This window comes from Corvus cornix, chromosome 13 (assembly GCF_000738735.6).
Source record: "Corvus cornix cornix isolate S_Up_H32 chromosome 13, ASM73873v5, whole genome shotgun sequence".
NCBI lineage: Eukaryota > Metazoa > Chordata > Aves > Passeriformes > Corvidae > Corvus > Corvus cornix.
Genome location: NC_046343.1, coordinates 3,895,022 through 3,908,476, shown reverse-complemented (window position 1 = coordinate 3,908,476; position 13,455 = coordinate 3,895,022). Strand labels below are relative to the sequence as shown.

Below are 13,455 nucleotides of genomic sequence, written 5' to 3'. Positions count from 1 at the left end.
TGGTCCCCATTGCCTTGGCAACGCACTCCCGCGCTGCCGGCTCGGGAGGAGCCAGGCAGCTGCCTGAAAAGCGCGTTCTCCCTCGGTGGAGGGGGTGCTGGCGCAGGTAGCACGGCACCCCCTCCCCGGGCGCCGTGGCCCACCTCCCACGCCGCACGGGCAGCTCCACGTGAACGCACACCGGGCTCCCCCGCCGCCGCCGGCGCCCGCACACGCCGGAGCGGGCAGCACACGCACCCCGCACTCGGCTCAGCCCCAGCTTGGCTCCACGGCGTCCGGCTCTCCGGTGCCCGGTTGTGCCGGGGAGCGGTGGGACACAGCTGGCAGGGTCTGGTTGGGAATGTGACCCCTGCGGCGCTGCCCGGCAGGAAGGAGAGGGGGTTCCCACGGCCTCTCACAGGCACATCACCTTCACACACGGCTGCCCACATGTCGGCGGGCAGGGATGTCGGGTGAGAAGGTGGTGGGGTGTTGGAGTGGGTGGCAGGGGATGCCCAGGGGCAGCAGGATCCCATCTCTGGCCACAGCCGTGCATCCCGTGCTGTCCCCCAAGTCATGTCACCAGCAGGAAGATCCTCAGCGTGCCTGTGAGTGCCTTGGGGTGACAAGGATGTTACCCAGACACCCAAAAGCACCAAGCACCCTAAAAACAGCACTACTTTCCCAGCTGTCTTGGTGTGGATATGCTGGGGGGTATCTGATCCCTGCCAGCACCCTCTGTCCCAGGTGCCCCAAAACACAGCCCCTGCCTCAGCCCTGTGGGATGAGAGAAAACTGCACCCAGGACACTGCAGCCTGGTGGCCGAGAACATCATCTAGGGTACTGCTGGGTACAGACAGGGATATGGCCCCAGGGCCAGCTGGGGGCAGAGGCAGCGACAGGGACACAGAGAGGCCCAGTTCTGCCAGCTGCTCTGTGCCACTGAGAGGGACCTGAGCGTGGCATCAATCAGCCAGAGCTGGGTGGTGACACTGGAGAACAACCCAGTCACACATTTGATCTCTCAGCACAGGATAAGGGAGAGCTGTGGAAAAGAACCAACACAATCGTATAATCAGTGAATGGTTTGGAAAGGATCTTAAAGATAATCTAGGCAGGGACACCTTCCACTAGACCGGGATGCTCAGAGTCCCATCCAACCTGACCTTGAACACTTCAAGGGATGGGGCAGACACAGCTTCTCTGGACAACCTGCGCCAGGGCCACACCACCCTCATAGGGAAGAATTTCTTTCTAATATGTAATCTAAATTGACTGTTCTTCACCTTAAAGACATTCCACCTTGTCCTATCACTCCACTCCCTTGTAAAAAGTCCCTGTCCAACTCTCCTTAGGTACTGGAAGGGGGCTCTAAGGTCTCCTCAGAGCCTTCTCTTCTCCAGGCTGAACAGCCCCAACTCTCCCATCCTGTCTCCACAGCAGAGGTGCTCCTGACTTCTGATCATCAATACAATCATCTATTGCAACCAGATGCTGCTGTTCCAGAAGAGCGAAAGCCTTTCCTACAGTGCCTCTGTGCCTTTGTGGTGGAGAGGCAGGGACTCTTCACTTCTTCTCTTTCCTTTCCCAGGGGCTCGTTTCAGCAGCTCCATCCATGTCGATGAAGTGAAAGCCCTGGCTGCATTAACGGCACACAAACGCACCGTAGTGGGTAAGTACAAAGGGAACATAAAGCACATGGTAACTTGGGCATGGGATGGGGCCATGAGTCAGAAAAGCTCATTAGGGGCTGTGAAAATCAGAAGGTCTTTGCAAGTGCAGGATGCTCCTCTGGGCACAGATGTGTGAGGGCATGTCTCGCTGCAGAACACGCCACTGGCAGCCCGGAATGTTGGTGTTAATCAGGAAGTGTCAAGCATCGTACTCCTCGGATGCAGTGGCTGTGCCTGGGTTGTCATGGATTCAGCTCTGGCTGGTGGCATTTGTGGCAGGCTCAGGGTCCATATCCTGTCCTGCCTTCGGCTCTGCTCTGCAGAGGCTTCACGGCATTACCAGGGAGCCATGTGTGGTGTGGGGAAGCGGTTCCCCCTTGCCTGGATTCACCAACACGGTCACGATTGCCACAGTCACTTCCTCCCCCTGGGGAGCAGTGAGCTGGCAGAGAACATCTGTCTGCCTTACCCAGCCTTTTCCAGATGTTCCTTTTTGTGTTGCCATGGTGGGTGTGAGGATCAATCCAAGGAAATACTCGGTGAGTTCACTCCTCGTTTCCCTGCCGACAGCCCATAACTCACGCTCCATTTGCACAGCCCTCCCTCTCCATGCGCATCACAGCGATGTGCTCTGACGAGTGGGGGGAGATGTTTGTAGTGAGTAACACTCACCCAGCGACTGTGAAAAGCAGCTTGGGGTGGGGAGAGGGGGGTGAACTCTGGTTTATGGGTCGGTGCATCTGACCGGAGACACGCTGAGGGAGTCTGGAGTGGGGATGCTCCCACCACTGCCTGCTGGGCTGGGGGAAGGGGCAAATCAGCAAGGGCTTAGAAGGGCAGTGAGCAAAGGGAGCAGGAGTTCACACATCTCTTTTTTTCATGCCAGGGTCCCCAGCTGCTGTGACTAAACTCCCTGGAGCCGTCAGGCAGGGCAGGGCAGCTGCCGGATGATGTACTGAGGCTCTGTGATTTTTCCTGGGGCCTGTAGTAACAACTGTGTTTTGTTGCTCTTGCACAGGAACACAAGCTCGAGAAAATAACAAGGCCTTTTACTGTAGAAAAGGCCAAGAAGGAGTTTGTAGGTGGTGGGTTTGTCCCGGCTCTGTAAGCAGTGTGTGCTGGCAGTCAGGGGAGCAGACAGCAGCTGCCTGGCCAGGCAGATACAGATACAGAGGCTGCCACCATCACTGCCTGTCACTGCCCTGGTGTTCCAGTGTCCCTTTACACTTTACTTTGCCTGCACTGAGAATTTGGAGTAGAGGGACCCTCAGGCTAGTCCTCCTACTGGGCAGGGTCCTCATTTGGGCATTATCCTGTACTCCCACTGGCCTGCTCAGACTCAGGGAGGAGTGAAGGTTTCTCCTGCCTCAGCATGTGATAGAGAGCTCAGAGAGTGCTGGTCACAAGGCAGAGACCTCTACACACCCTCTTGGTAAGGGCCAAGACAAAGACCCTGTGAAAGCCAAAGCCATTCATGCCTGTGGGACACTGGGGTGGCCCTGGGATATGGGCAGCACAACACATTGTTCAGGGGACTCCTTGGTGTGTCCAAGACCATGACCAGCCCATGGTAATCACCCAGTTGTAGATATGCTTTGGTTGGAGCTCAGCAAATGAGTTGCAAGACAAGATGTGACTGATTTTTCTACCTCCACAGGGCCTGGGATTGATGTGCTGGCCCCTGGTCTCAGTAGCTGGGGAGTGGGAGATGTCCTGGATAGCAAATATCTACACCCACACAGCAGGGCACTGGGTAAACTCGGATAGCACCACTTTGGAGCCCAAGAGCTCGGTGGGACCCTGAGGGTACCAGCACTGCATTTTCCCCTCTCCTCCCAGGAAAGACCTTCCCTCTCTTCCCTGCAGACCAGGTCCAGCTCACAACTGCGGTGAGGTGCTTCCCCCTGCTGTAACTCCAGGAGCTCCTGCTCTTGGCCAGGCGCTGCTGCCCTGATCCAACGCCTGCAGCTGCCCATTCCTGAGGCTGTTGCCAGGGAGGAATAAACTGGAAAACACACAGCTGAAGTCCTGCCTGCAGCTGCCACTCCGTGTATCCCTCCAAGCCCTCTCTCCCCAAAGCAGCTCCCTCCCCCGGGGAAGAGGCTTTGAACCAAGGCTGCACCCTGAGCTGCTGCCCACAGTGCCCTTGGGAATGGCCATGTCTTTGCTGATCCCTTTTCTTTCTACACATCCTTCTGCTTCGCTGATACAGCAGAGAATGAGGCAGCTGAAGACTTTGACTACTATGTGGATAGTCTTGCTGTGCTTTGGGACTGGGTTTGCAGTGTCGGTTTTGCTTTTAGGAGCTGTACCAAGCTGGTAAATGCTTTGGGGCAAACAGTGGAAAATCCTCTGTCCCAGTAAGGAGAGTTGATCTCTCCCATGGCCCTGCTCTGTGCTGACCCCGGGGCAGCCAATCGCACTCCCTCCGTGTGAAGTGCAGGATCACTCAGATTGCGCCTGGATGCTGCATGGTGCCCAGCGAGGGACTGTTTCTCACTGGATCTGTTTTCTATCAGGATTGGCTTTTAGGAACTGAACAGCATGCTGTGCTTGGAACATCATGTCCAGGAGCTCTGAAGGTGATAAAGACAGGAGGAGCTGGAAGATGAGCAGGCTCTGCTTTTCACTACCCTCTCTCCAGCCAAGGAGATCTCTGTCCTGCCAGGTCCTAGTCTCTATCCAGCCAAAACATTCACCGAGAACAGCTATGCTGAGGTTTCTATTTGTGCTTTTCAGCAAAAGCTCCAGAGAGGGAGCTATTACCAGCACAGAGGGCCAGATTAAATATTTGTCCCCACAGCTTCCCTCTTCCCACACCATCTCTGCTCCATGTCACTGTAGGGCTTTGGCAAAGTGGGCTGAACACCTGCACAAGTCTGGTTCCTGCCGTACTTGTGTGGGGCACGCAGACAGAGCCATTCAAAATTCCAGAAGGATCAACACCAAGGCACTATAAGACTATGAGCAGGTGAGTTGAGCCCAGTCATTCCAGTCCCTGTTCTCAAAGGGGTGGTGGTCAGTGCCTGTCTCTAAAATGCCCACAGAGAAGGTGGCTGCCCCTCGTGTCCTACAAAGCCAGCTCTGAGGGCTGTGCTTAACACTGCCAGGCTGGGAACAACAGGACTCTCCTGCACATTCCAGGATCACAGCACCGTAGTTGGTTTCCCAAAAACAGATCCCTATGATAGCAGCATCCTAGAGATGTCTCACAACACCCTCACCCCTGCCACTGTTGAGAATCAGCTCAGGAGGGAGAACACACCCCAGAGCAAGCAAACGTACAGACCACTCCTGACAGACCCTGCACTGGTGTGTGAGCGGCATCAGCACAGCTGAACCTTGGCTTTAGGAATTCAGCAGCCCAGGAAGGCACCACATCACCACATTGACATCTTGCCTGCTGTGCCAGAGGGATGGAGCATGAGGTGGAGGTGGCAGGTTACATCATTTGGGGGAAGGAAAGCCCAAGCCCTTCCCTTTGCTGGCAGGGAGCAAGGATCCTTGGAGTGACCTTGGCTGGCTCTTCTGCATCCTCAGTCTTCATTGTTGTATCAGATCTGCCCTCAGGACAGAGGAGATGATGCTCTCAAAGGTACTGGGGTGTCACCGTGTTGGCACTGAAAATCATTGGCAGCAGAAAAAAGTGAGCAAAGCAGGGGACTGCTACAAATACCAGCTCCCTCCCACCACTGTGTTCAGGACTGTCCTACACCTTGGAACAGTCAGCCAAGGTACCTGAGGGCTCTTTGCCTCACCCGTCCTTGTTCTTGGACTCTTTGCTTTGCTACAGAGCCCCTGGGCTGTATTTGAGGGTTTCCCACCCATGGCACCCCATCACAGCTCCTGGCAGGTCAGCGCCAGGGTGGGTTCATCTTCCCAGCACTGACTCCATCCATCTTGGATAAAGTCTCATGCTCAGCAGTGCTCCTTGTTGCTGCTGGGTCCCTGTCCCTCTCTCTGTTCCCACAAACCTGTGCACCCCATTTCCAGGGTTGTGCCAGGCTTGTGCCTGGTGCTTGCTCATGTGACACTGCCTGCACACTCCTCATAGGGACCTCTGTCCCCGCTTGCCCCTAGATCCTCCTGGCACACACCAGCCTCACAGCTCTCCTCTCTCTAGAAAATTACAACCATGACTGCAAGGTACAGCCTGAGTGTGGACAGGGAACCTGGAGCAGGTGTTCACTGTGTTCAGTGAGGTCGGCTGCACCGATAGACACAACACTCAGGGGATCTGCCCTGCTGAGGGTCACAGTCCTGCTGTGCACGGGGTGCTGCACACAGGAGACACCCTTTCTATAAACGGTTGGTTTGAGCAAGTTCTCTCCCTGCTTTCTGGGTTCCAGCTCTCCCAGGCATGGGCTTGTCTTCCCCCACACTGCCTCTGCCCCAACCCCTTTACAGCCTCCCTGGCACTGGGGCAAGTCATGCTGCTGCTGGTTTGGGTCTGCTTGCCCATGGATGGCAGAATTGGACAAGGGAAGGAAAAAATGTTCTAGGGGATCTAGCCAGCCAGCCCCCAAAGAGCTGTCTTGGTCCTTCCAACAACACACAGTGGGTGGTATGAGCACTGCTGCAACCAGAGACAGGGCAGGATTTGCTGGCATCAGCAAACCCGTTGTGTGTCCGTGCTGACTGCTGCAGCTTCACTCCTCGCTGGCAAAGCCGGCGAGCCAGCACAGGTGGGGGATCTAATCTGATATTCATGGCAAGGAGACTCAGCCCAGCCTCTCACCCTGACTTGTGCTGCAGCCAAGGGGCTGCAGGCTAGCTGGGGACCCAGGCTGGGTTGGTCGTCCTGCCCTGGGAGAGCTGAAGGCCCAAGGACTGCGCTGTGGGGTGGGCGCAGGACCCCCTGCCATGGTGGACATCCCACATGTGTGTGACACCCACCTGCCCTTCAGGTGGTCACACTGCATCTGAGAGAGCTCTGGGTGCCAGCCACGTCCTCAGCCCCTTGAGGGGAGCAGGGGCACGTAGGAAAGGAGAAACCAGTGCTGGAGCCCAGGGCTGTGTATACACTCATCCTGGCTTTTGGTCCTCAGCCCCACAGGGCTCCCTGCAGATGCAAAGCCCTGCAGACAGGCAGGTGGCATGGGGACACTGCCTGCACCCCAAGTCTCAGCCAGAGTCTGACTGGAGGCCTAGGGCACAGTGACCTGCTGTGACGCAGCAGCCAGCAGACAGAAAGGCATCTTGTCCTCATGAGCAACCAGTTCTGCCCACTCCCCCAGCACCAGCTGCATTCCTCTTTCCAAAACTACCCCTGCCACCAAAGCACAGGGACAACCCCTCCTCAGGGACCCCACGACCAGGACCAGGGGGCTACAGACAAGAGTTGGCTTTATTCACGGACACGGGGGCAGCTGTGTCACTGGCAGCTGCCCTCGTATTGCACATCCAGCGACGGGGGAATATCCATGCCACGTCACAACACAGCGTCGGCACTATGGGACCTCGGGGAGGGGCGCGGGCACCGTCACCACCCAGCAGGCTGGGGAGCGGGCTTGGGCGCCAAGGGTTCACAAAGGCAAAAGACCCGTCCACCCATAGATAGAGATATATATATAAAAAAAAAATAGTTCCACGATGACCAGAGCAGAACCACAGGGACACGCATGCAAGCGAAATGTACAGCAGCCCGTGAGCAGGTAAACATGCTTTGTACACACACGGACACGCCGGGACGCAGCTGGGGTTTATGGCGCTGGGAGGGAGACAGAGCCATAAACCCGGGCTTCACACACACGCTCACACTCACACACACCAGCCCCTGCGGGCAGCACCCACGGCTCGGGCACGTGCCGGGGCTCGGGGGCTTGGACACAGCGGGTGTTTCTCACTGCTAGACATGTTACGGAGACACGGACACGGTCCCTTGGAACGGAACTGGAGGAAGAACTCGTGAGCGAACGGGGCAGGGGCACCCCTGCTCCTCCCCGGCACACAGGCACCGGCCGGGGCCGGCTGAGGAGGAGCAGGGGGCTACCGGCGGTTCGTTGTGCTGCTGGTGGAAGAGGCAAGGATGGGGGTCCATTATGCCTCTGGCTCGTATTCCTGGTATTCCTCCTGCAGGATGGGGAAGGAAAGAGCCAGTGAGAGAGTTCAAGTGGGGCACGGAGCTCTCCTCTTCTCCAGCCCAACACCAGCTTTGCTCTGGACAGTGCACTGATCACTGTCACACTGTGTCCACTGTGCCACCCTGTCCCCTCACCTGCGGGGGTTCCTCGTAGTTCTCCCCCTCTGGCTCCAGCAGCGGCTCAACCAGCGGCTCCTCCACAGCCTCCTGGGCCACCTCCTCTGCCTGAGAGTGAACCAGGAGGTCAGTCCCACACACACACAGCCCCCCACACGGCACCCACCCTTCCTGCCCCTTCCAGACCAGCAGTGCACTCAGGATACAAGGGGTTCTGTGAGGAGCCAGCGACACCCCGGGCACACAGCAGCCTACCTAGCTGGGAGGTGACATGCACACGTCTGTGGGAGCAGGGGCTGTGTGTTTCTGTACCTGCCCTGCTCCCAGCCCCAGCCTCGGGCAGGCAACGAGTGCTGGCACCACGTGGGCCTCGACAGGCTCCAGGCGCTGGCAGAGCTGCAGGAGCATCCTGCATCCCTGGCAGGGGAGGGTGGTGCTGGGTAACCCCTCCCTGGGGCTGGCAGGCGGGAAAGGGGGGCAGCAGATCCCCCTGTGCAGCAGCGGTGGCGGCGGTGGCCTCATTTCTTCAGCTGATGCTATTTTGGGCTAAGCTGGAAGCCAACGGCTCATGGGGCGGCGAGCTGGAACCCGCTGCCCCTCCCGCAGCTGTCAGGTCACCTCGCAGCTGCTGGAGCGATGCGCCGAGGGCCCACGCCGCCGGCCGCCATGCCAGGGCCCGGGCACGCACACGTCCGCAGACACCGCGCACAAGGCCGCGCACGCCGGGGCCGCGATGCCTGCCTGCCCTGGGCATGGGGAGACCACCTGGGCACCCTCGTGGTCCCTCCTCTGGGTCTGGGCAACAGCCAAGGGGCTCCCCACCAAACCTGGGGATGTGCCAGCCTCCCCATGGGCACGGCAATGCCTGGGGACTCTCACCTTCAGGTCCGCAGGGAACTCCTCCTTCTTCACCAGCCCGGTGGCCGCCGCAATGTTGCCGGCGCCGGAGAATGCCGCTTCACCCAGCTGGGACGCCTGCTCCTTCGCTTTCTCAGCCACTGCAAGAGCCGGGGGTGCCCCATCAGTGCCCCTCCCCCGTGCTAAAAGGGGTGCCCCAGCCGTGATTTCATGCCCTGCACCACCCGGGGCGGGGGGGGAACTGGCAGGGAGATGCTGGGCAGGATCAGGCTCTTCCCACTTCCTTGCCCTGATGGGGAGGGGAGGGGGCCACGACACTCCTCTGCAGCTGGGCAAGGAGTGTGAGCAGCCGCTGCAAATCCTTGGTTGCCGGACCTGTTATATAAGAGGCTTTAGCAGAGTGACATCAGCCCCTCAATTAGCCTCTGATCTTGTTAGTGTGGCCATGCTCTCAGGGCCAGAGGGGTACCACGGTGGGGAGACAGAGGGGCCCTTACCTGAGGTTACGCCTTGCACCACACCTTGGGTTTTACTCCCTGAGGGTAGAAAGAGACAGAGATCAGGGTAGAGGGACTGACAGCTGGGCTCCAGCATGTGCCATGCCCGGGACCCTGGCAGGGCTCTGAGCCAGGACAGCATCCTGTCCACAACCCATGCCAGGGCACCTGGGGGACTGAGCACTTGCCTGGCTCCCCTCAAGGCTCCTCTTGTCCCTGCAGGAGCCAGAACTGGGGCAGCACAGGGCCACCGCCACATGCCAGGCAGGGCAGAGACCCCAGGGCCCGTGTCAGGGCACAGCCAGGCAGGGCGAATGGCAGCCATGCTGCTGAGAAAAACCTCCCACAGGATCCAAACCTAGAACCAGCACGGTATGGGAAGCCCCACAGCTAGAGTGCCTGGAGTTGGCTGCTGCTGCTGCCTGTGCCAACCCTGCCAGGCTCCCTCGAGCAGAGTGACACAACCCAGGATACCCCACGGAATGGGAGTGGGGTGTCTAGGATAGAAGGAAAGGTAGGGCAGCTCCAGCAGGATGGGGTCGCAGGGCATTCCTTGAGCTGCTGGACCCCTGTCCAGCACACACACCCTGGGGAGGATGGGGGCCCAGGGCAGGCACTGCCCAGGGGAAGAGTTCTGCGGCCTCAGCTCTCCCACAGAGCTCGTGCCCTCTGGAGCAGAACAGAGCCTCAGCCCTGTGCCTTCCTCCCTCCCCCTGCAAGCAGGGTTGGCCTCAGCTCCCTCCCTGGGCATTCCAGCACCACAGCCAGGCACAGACTGCCCAGGAACTGCTCCTCCTGCCAGCCATGTCTTCTAGGATTTGGCCCCAAACAGATCCCGGCCCCAAGGGGCAGCACGGAGGGACCCCTCAGTTACCAGCTGGGTGCAGGGGAGATGCTGGTGTGGGATGAGCTCCAGGGCATTACCTCTCCAAGGGGAATAAACATGGTCCCCACCCCCCTGCCCCAAGACAGGCACATCCCAACACAGGGGTCACCACCTCCATCATGGTCCCTCTGCTTTCCTGCCCCAGCGCATCCTGGGCACAGAGCTGAGAGACCCTCGGGCTCCGACTGGGAGCTGCAAGGGGTCCAGTCCCCGAGGGTCCCAGCCCCTCAGCCTGGGGAACAGTCCCCGACTCTGCTTCTGCCCGCGGAGCCCACTCTCCTGCCCTGCAGATTCCCGGTGGGCATCGAGGCACTGCGGGCACCGACTCTCTGCCCCGGGGCACTCCACCGCAGGATGGTCGTGGCAGGAAAGGAGCAGGGGAGAGGGGCAGCGGGACCGGAGACAGGTGGGGACGAAAGGGGGACTGCAGGGGGATGGGCAGGAGGACGCAAGGGCAAACGCAGGAGTAGGCAAGGGCAGGCAGATAAGGCCGGCAGGGGCAGGCAGGGACGGGCAGAGATTAGCCGGGGGTGGGGAGGCAGGGGGCAGGCAGGGGCTGGCAGGGGGCAGGCAGGGGGCTGGCAGGGGGCTGGCAGGGCGAGCCGGTCCTTACCGACATAGAGGACCCCTTCCTTGGTCTTCTCGGCGGCCTCGGCCACCCCCTGCTTGGTCTTCTCAGCTGCGGCGACCACCCCCTCCTTGGCCTTGGACAAGCCCTTCATAAACACCTCCATGGCGGCTCTGCGGGGAGAGGCCGCACGGCTTCACCCCGCCCCGGCCCCGCGCCCGTCCGCCCCGCGCATCCCGGTCCCGCGCATCCCGGTCCCGCGCATCCCTTCCCCGCGCATCCCGGTCCCGCGCCCCCGGCCCCGCCGCCCGCCCGACCTGGCTCGCTGTCGGCGGGGACGGGCGGGCCGGGCCGGGCCGGGCCGGGCTGCGGCGGGGCGGGCTCAGTGCGGCTGTGCCGGGGCCGCGCTGCGCTGCGCCGCGCTGCGCCGTGATGCGCGGGGGGGACCGCGCCGCGCCGGGCTGAGCCGGGCTGAGCCGTGCTCGGCTGTGCCGAGCCGTGCCCCGCCGCCCCCGCGCCGCCCCGCACCGCCCCGCAAGCCAGCGGCGCCCCCCGCCCTTCGCCGCCGCAGCCCCGCAGGCTCCGTCCCCGCACTGCGCGGCTCCCTGGGACAGTCGTTCTCCCCAGCCCCATCACTCGTCGTGATCTCACCCCACGCTGTCCCCATGCTATTCAGTCCTGACCCCCGTCGCATCCTTTCCCACCCTCTCCCTGCCACGTCTCCTCCCGATCCTTGTCCCATCTCATCCCAATCCCATTGCTTTCCGTCTACAGGCTGCCCTTACCCCATTCCATCCTTATAGCCATCCAACTCCCTCCACATTCCACTCTGTCCCTATGCCATTCCCATCCCCTTCTCGTCATGTCCTCTTCCCATCTCATCCCACCCCATTCCCATCCCACCGCATCCAATTCTGGTCCCATCCCCTCCCCATCACATCTCCCACTCTCCCCATCACATCCTATCCTGATCCCATCTTCCCCATTCCACCTATCCCTGCCCTCCAACCTGATGCTATCCCACTGTGTGCTATCTCTGCGTACTGTCCTGTCCTGCCCTGCCCATACCACATCATGGTCCCAAACTTACACAATTCTACTCCCTCATCCTGATCTCATCCCACTCTGAGCCCCTGCCCTCATCCTCCAGCTCCCTGCCCTAGAGAGGGATCCCCCACCTCTCTGCTCCCCAGGACACCACCCTCCCACTCCACCAGCTGCAGCTGGGATGGCTCCTCATCCCACCTGCCTGTGGGTACTTAAGAGCCAGAGGCAGCCTAGGGCAGCCCGTGCTAGTCGGGATGGCTACAGGGGAGCAGGTGAGTGCTTGCCCTATGGGCTGGGAAGGCTGTAGAACACAGACAACCCTCCCAGCCCTCGGGGTACCCAGCGTGGGAGGTATCTGGGGGGGCTGCAGACTCCCTGTTGGGGTGGTCATGGGGCTCTTCGGGGCTGTCCCACCTTCCTCTGCAGAAGCAACAAGAGCGACGCCAGCAGAGGGCTCGGCAGCAAGAGCTGCTCCCGGCAGAGATCCTGGGCAAGCACCCCCTGCAGAACAGGTATGGGGGTCCTGGCCATGGACAGCCTCTCCCAGCACTGGGAGGGGTGTGCTGGGGCTGGAGGGGGATTCCAGCATGGTTGAACACCCCATTTCCCCTCCCTCCCCAGATGGGCACTGTGGTTTTTCAAGAATGACAAGAGCAAGATGTGGCAGGCGAACCTGCGCCTCGTCACCAAATTCAGCACCGTGGAGGACTTCTGGGCGTGAGTGTCCATTGGGTGGGCACACCCACTGTGCCCCTTCTGGAGATGTCCTAGTGGGGGGGGTCTGAGCCTAAGGCACCTATTCTCACCTGCTGCTGTGTCTCCATCTAACACAGGCTGTACAGTCACATCCAGCTCGCCAGCAAGCTTGCAGCTGGCTGTGACTATTCCCTCTTCAAGGTATGGTACCTTATCCTCAGAATCCCCACAGCACCCAGCATTATTGGGGCACACTGGGTGCTGCTCAGGGTGCCCTGGCCATAAGGTGGAAGGGGAAGTCTGGCTGGTTGTTCGCAGCTCCCCAGGCCAGCTCTGGTTGGGTACTTGGTGCCCCTGACTGTCTGCTCGCCCACCCCTAGGACGGCATTGAGCCCATGTGGGAGGACAGCCAGAACAAGCGTGGTGGGCGCTGGCTCATCACCCTGGCCAAGCAGCAGCGTCACACCGAGCTGGACCGTTTCTGGCTGGAGACAGTGAGTGCAGCCCCACTCGAGGGTCCTGGGGGTCCTGGCTATGGTGTTCCCGCTGCCCCAGGGCTGAACTGCAGTGGGGACTGTCCCAGGCTCCTCTTCTCCTCCCCACAGCTGCTGTGTCTCATTGGGGAGATGTTTGATGAGTACAGCGACGAGGTGTGCGGGGCCGTCATCAACATCCGCACCAAGGGGGACAAGATTGCTATCTGGACCCGGGAAGCGGAGAACCAGGAAGGGGTCACCCACATTGGGTAATGCAGCTTCAGGGGAGGCTGCGCAGGGGAATAAGGGCTCCCCCTGTTTCGGGGAATAGGGCCAATAGCAGAAGTGGTGCTGCCCAATTCATCCATCCCCTTCTCTCCTCCAGGCGTGTCTACAAGGAGCACTTGGGCCTGTCACAGAAGGTGACCATTGGGTACCAGGCCCATGCGGACACGGCCACCAAGAGCAACTCCCTTAGCAAGACCAAGTTTGTGGTGTGACTGTGGGGGGAGCAGGGAGCTGCCTACGGGGTCCCCATGTACTGTCTCACAATGAATTTCTGCATCTGAGCATGA

The 13,455-nt window shown here is 60.2% G+C and overlaps 2 protein-coding genes across 5 annotated transcripts; one reads left to right on the top strand and one right to left on the bottom strand.

The window, feature by feature from the left end:
- Positions 1-6,982: 6,982 nt before the first annotated feature.
- On the bottom strand, positions 6,983-11,535 carry SNCB (synuclein beta). 3 transcript variants are annotated; one of them, XM_039559905.1, is made up of 6 exons: positions 11,447-11,535; positions 10,707-10,834; positions 9,208-9,246; positions 8,732-8,850; positions 7,871-7,960; positions 6,983-7,725 (listed from the first exon to the last, which is right to left on the bottom strand). In XM_039559905.1, the coding sequence occupies exons 1-6, from the start codon at positions 11,482-11,484 to the stop codon at positions 7,693-7,695; spliced, it is 447 nt and encodes a 148-aa protein (XP_039415839.1). In that variant the 5' UTR covers positions 11,485-11,535; the 3' UTR covers positions 6,983-7,692. The 3 variants fall into 3 exon arrangements, with proteins under 3 accessions (XP_039415839.1, XP_039415841.1, XP_039415840.1); XM_039559907.1 differs by lacking the exon at positions 11,447-11,535 and adding an exon at positions 11,313-11,328; XM_039559906.1 differs by lacking the exon at positions 11,447-11,535 and adding an exon at positions 10,979-11,134.
- Positions 11,536-11,599: 64 nt separating this feature from the next.
- Positions 11,600-13,455, top strand: EIF4E1B (eukaryotic translation initiation factor 4E family member 1B). Of its 2 annotated transcripts, XM_010399675.4 has the most exons (7): positions 11,600-11,980; positions 12,135-12,220; positions 12,330-12,425; positions 12,542-12,605; positions 12,785-12,898; positions 13,010-13,149; positions 13,266-13,455. In XM_010399675.4, exons 1-7 carry the CDS (start codon positions 11,963-11,965, stop codon positions 13,378-13,380), a joined length of 633 nt encoding a protein of 210 aa, XP_010397977.1. In that variant the 5' UTR covers positions 11,600-11,962; the 3' UTR covers positions 13,381-13,455. The 2 variants fall into 2 exon arrangements, with proteins under 2 accessions (XP_010397977.1, XP_010397975.1); XM_010399673.4 differs by having other exon boundaries at positions 12,785-13,149.

Bases quoted from the DNA above. Each gene is read 5' to 3' on its own strand.
- EIF4E1B (XM_010399673.4), top strand. The intron at 12,221-12,329 runs GTATGGGGGTCC...CTCCCTCCCCAG, and splicing joins AAGCACCCCCTGCAGAACAG to ATGGGCACTGTGGTTTTTCA. The intron at 12,426-12,541 runs GTGAGTGTCCAT...CATCTAACACAG, and splicing joins ACCGTGGAGGACTTCTGGGC to GCTGTACAGTCACATCCAGC.
- SNCB (XM_039559905.1), bottom strand. From the start codon at position 11,484: ATGTGGAGGGAGTTGGATGGCTATAAGGATGGAATGGG. The intron at 9,247-10,706 runs GTAAGGACCGGC...TTCTACCCTCAG, and splicing joins GGAAGGGGTCCTCTATGTCG to GGAGTAAAACCCAAGGTGTG. The intron at 7,726-7,870 runs GTGAGGGGACAG...CCCATCCTGCAG, and splicing joins ACTACGAGGAACCCCCGCAG to GAGGAATACCAGGAATACGA.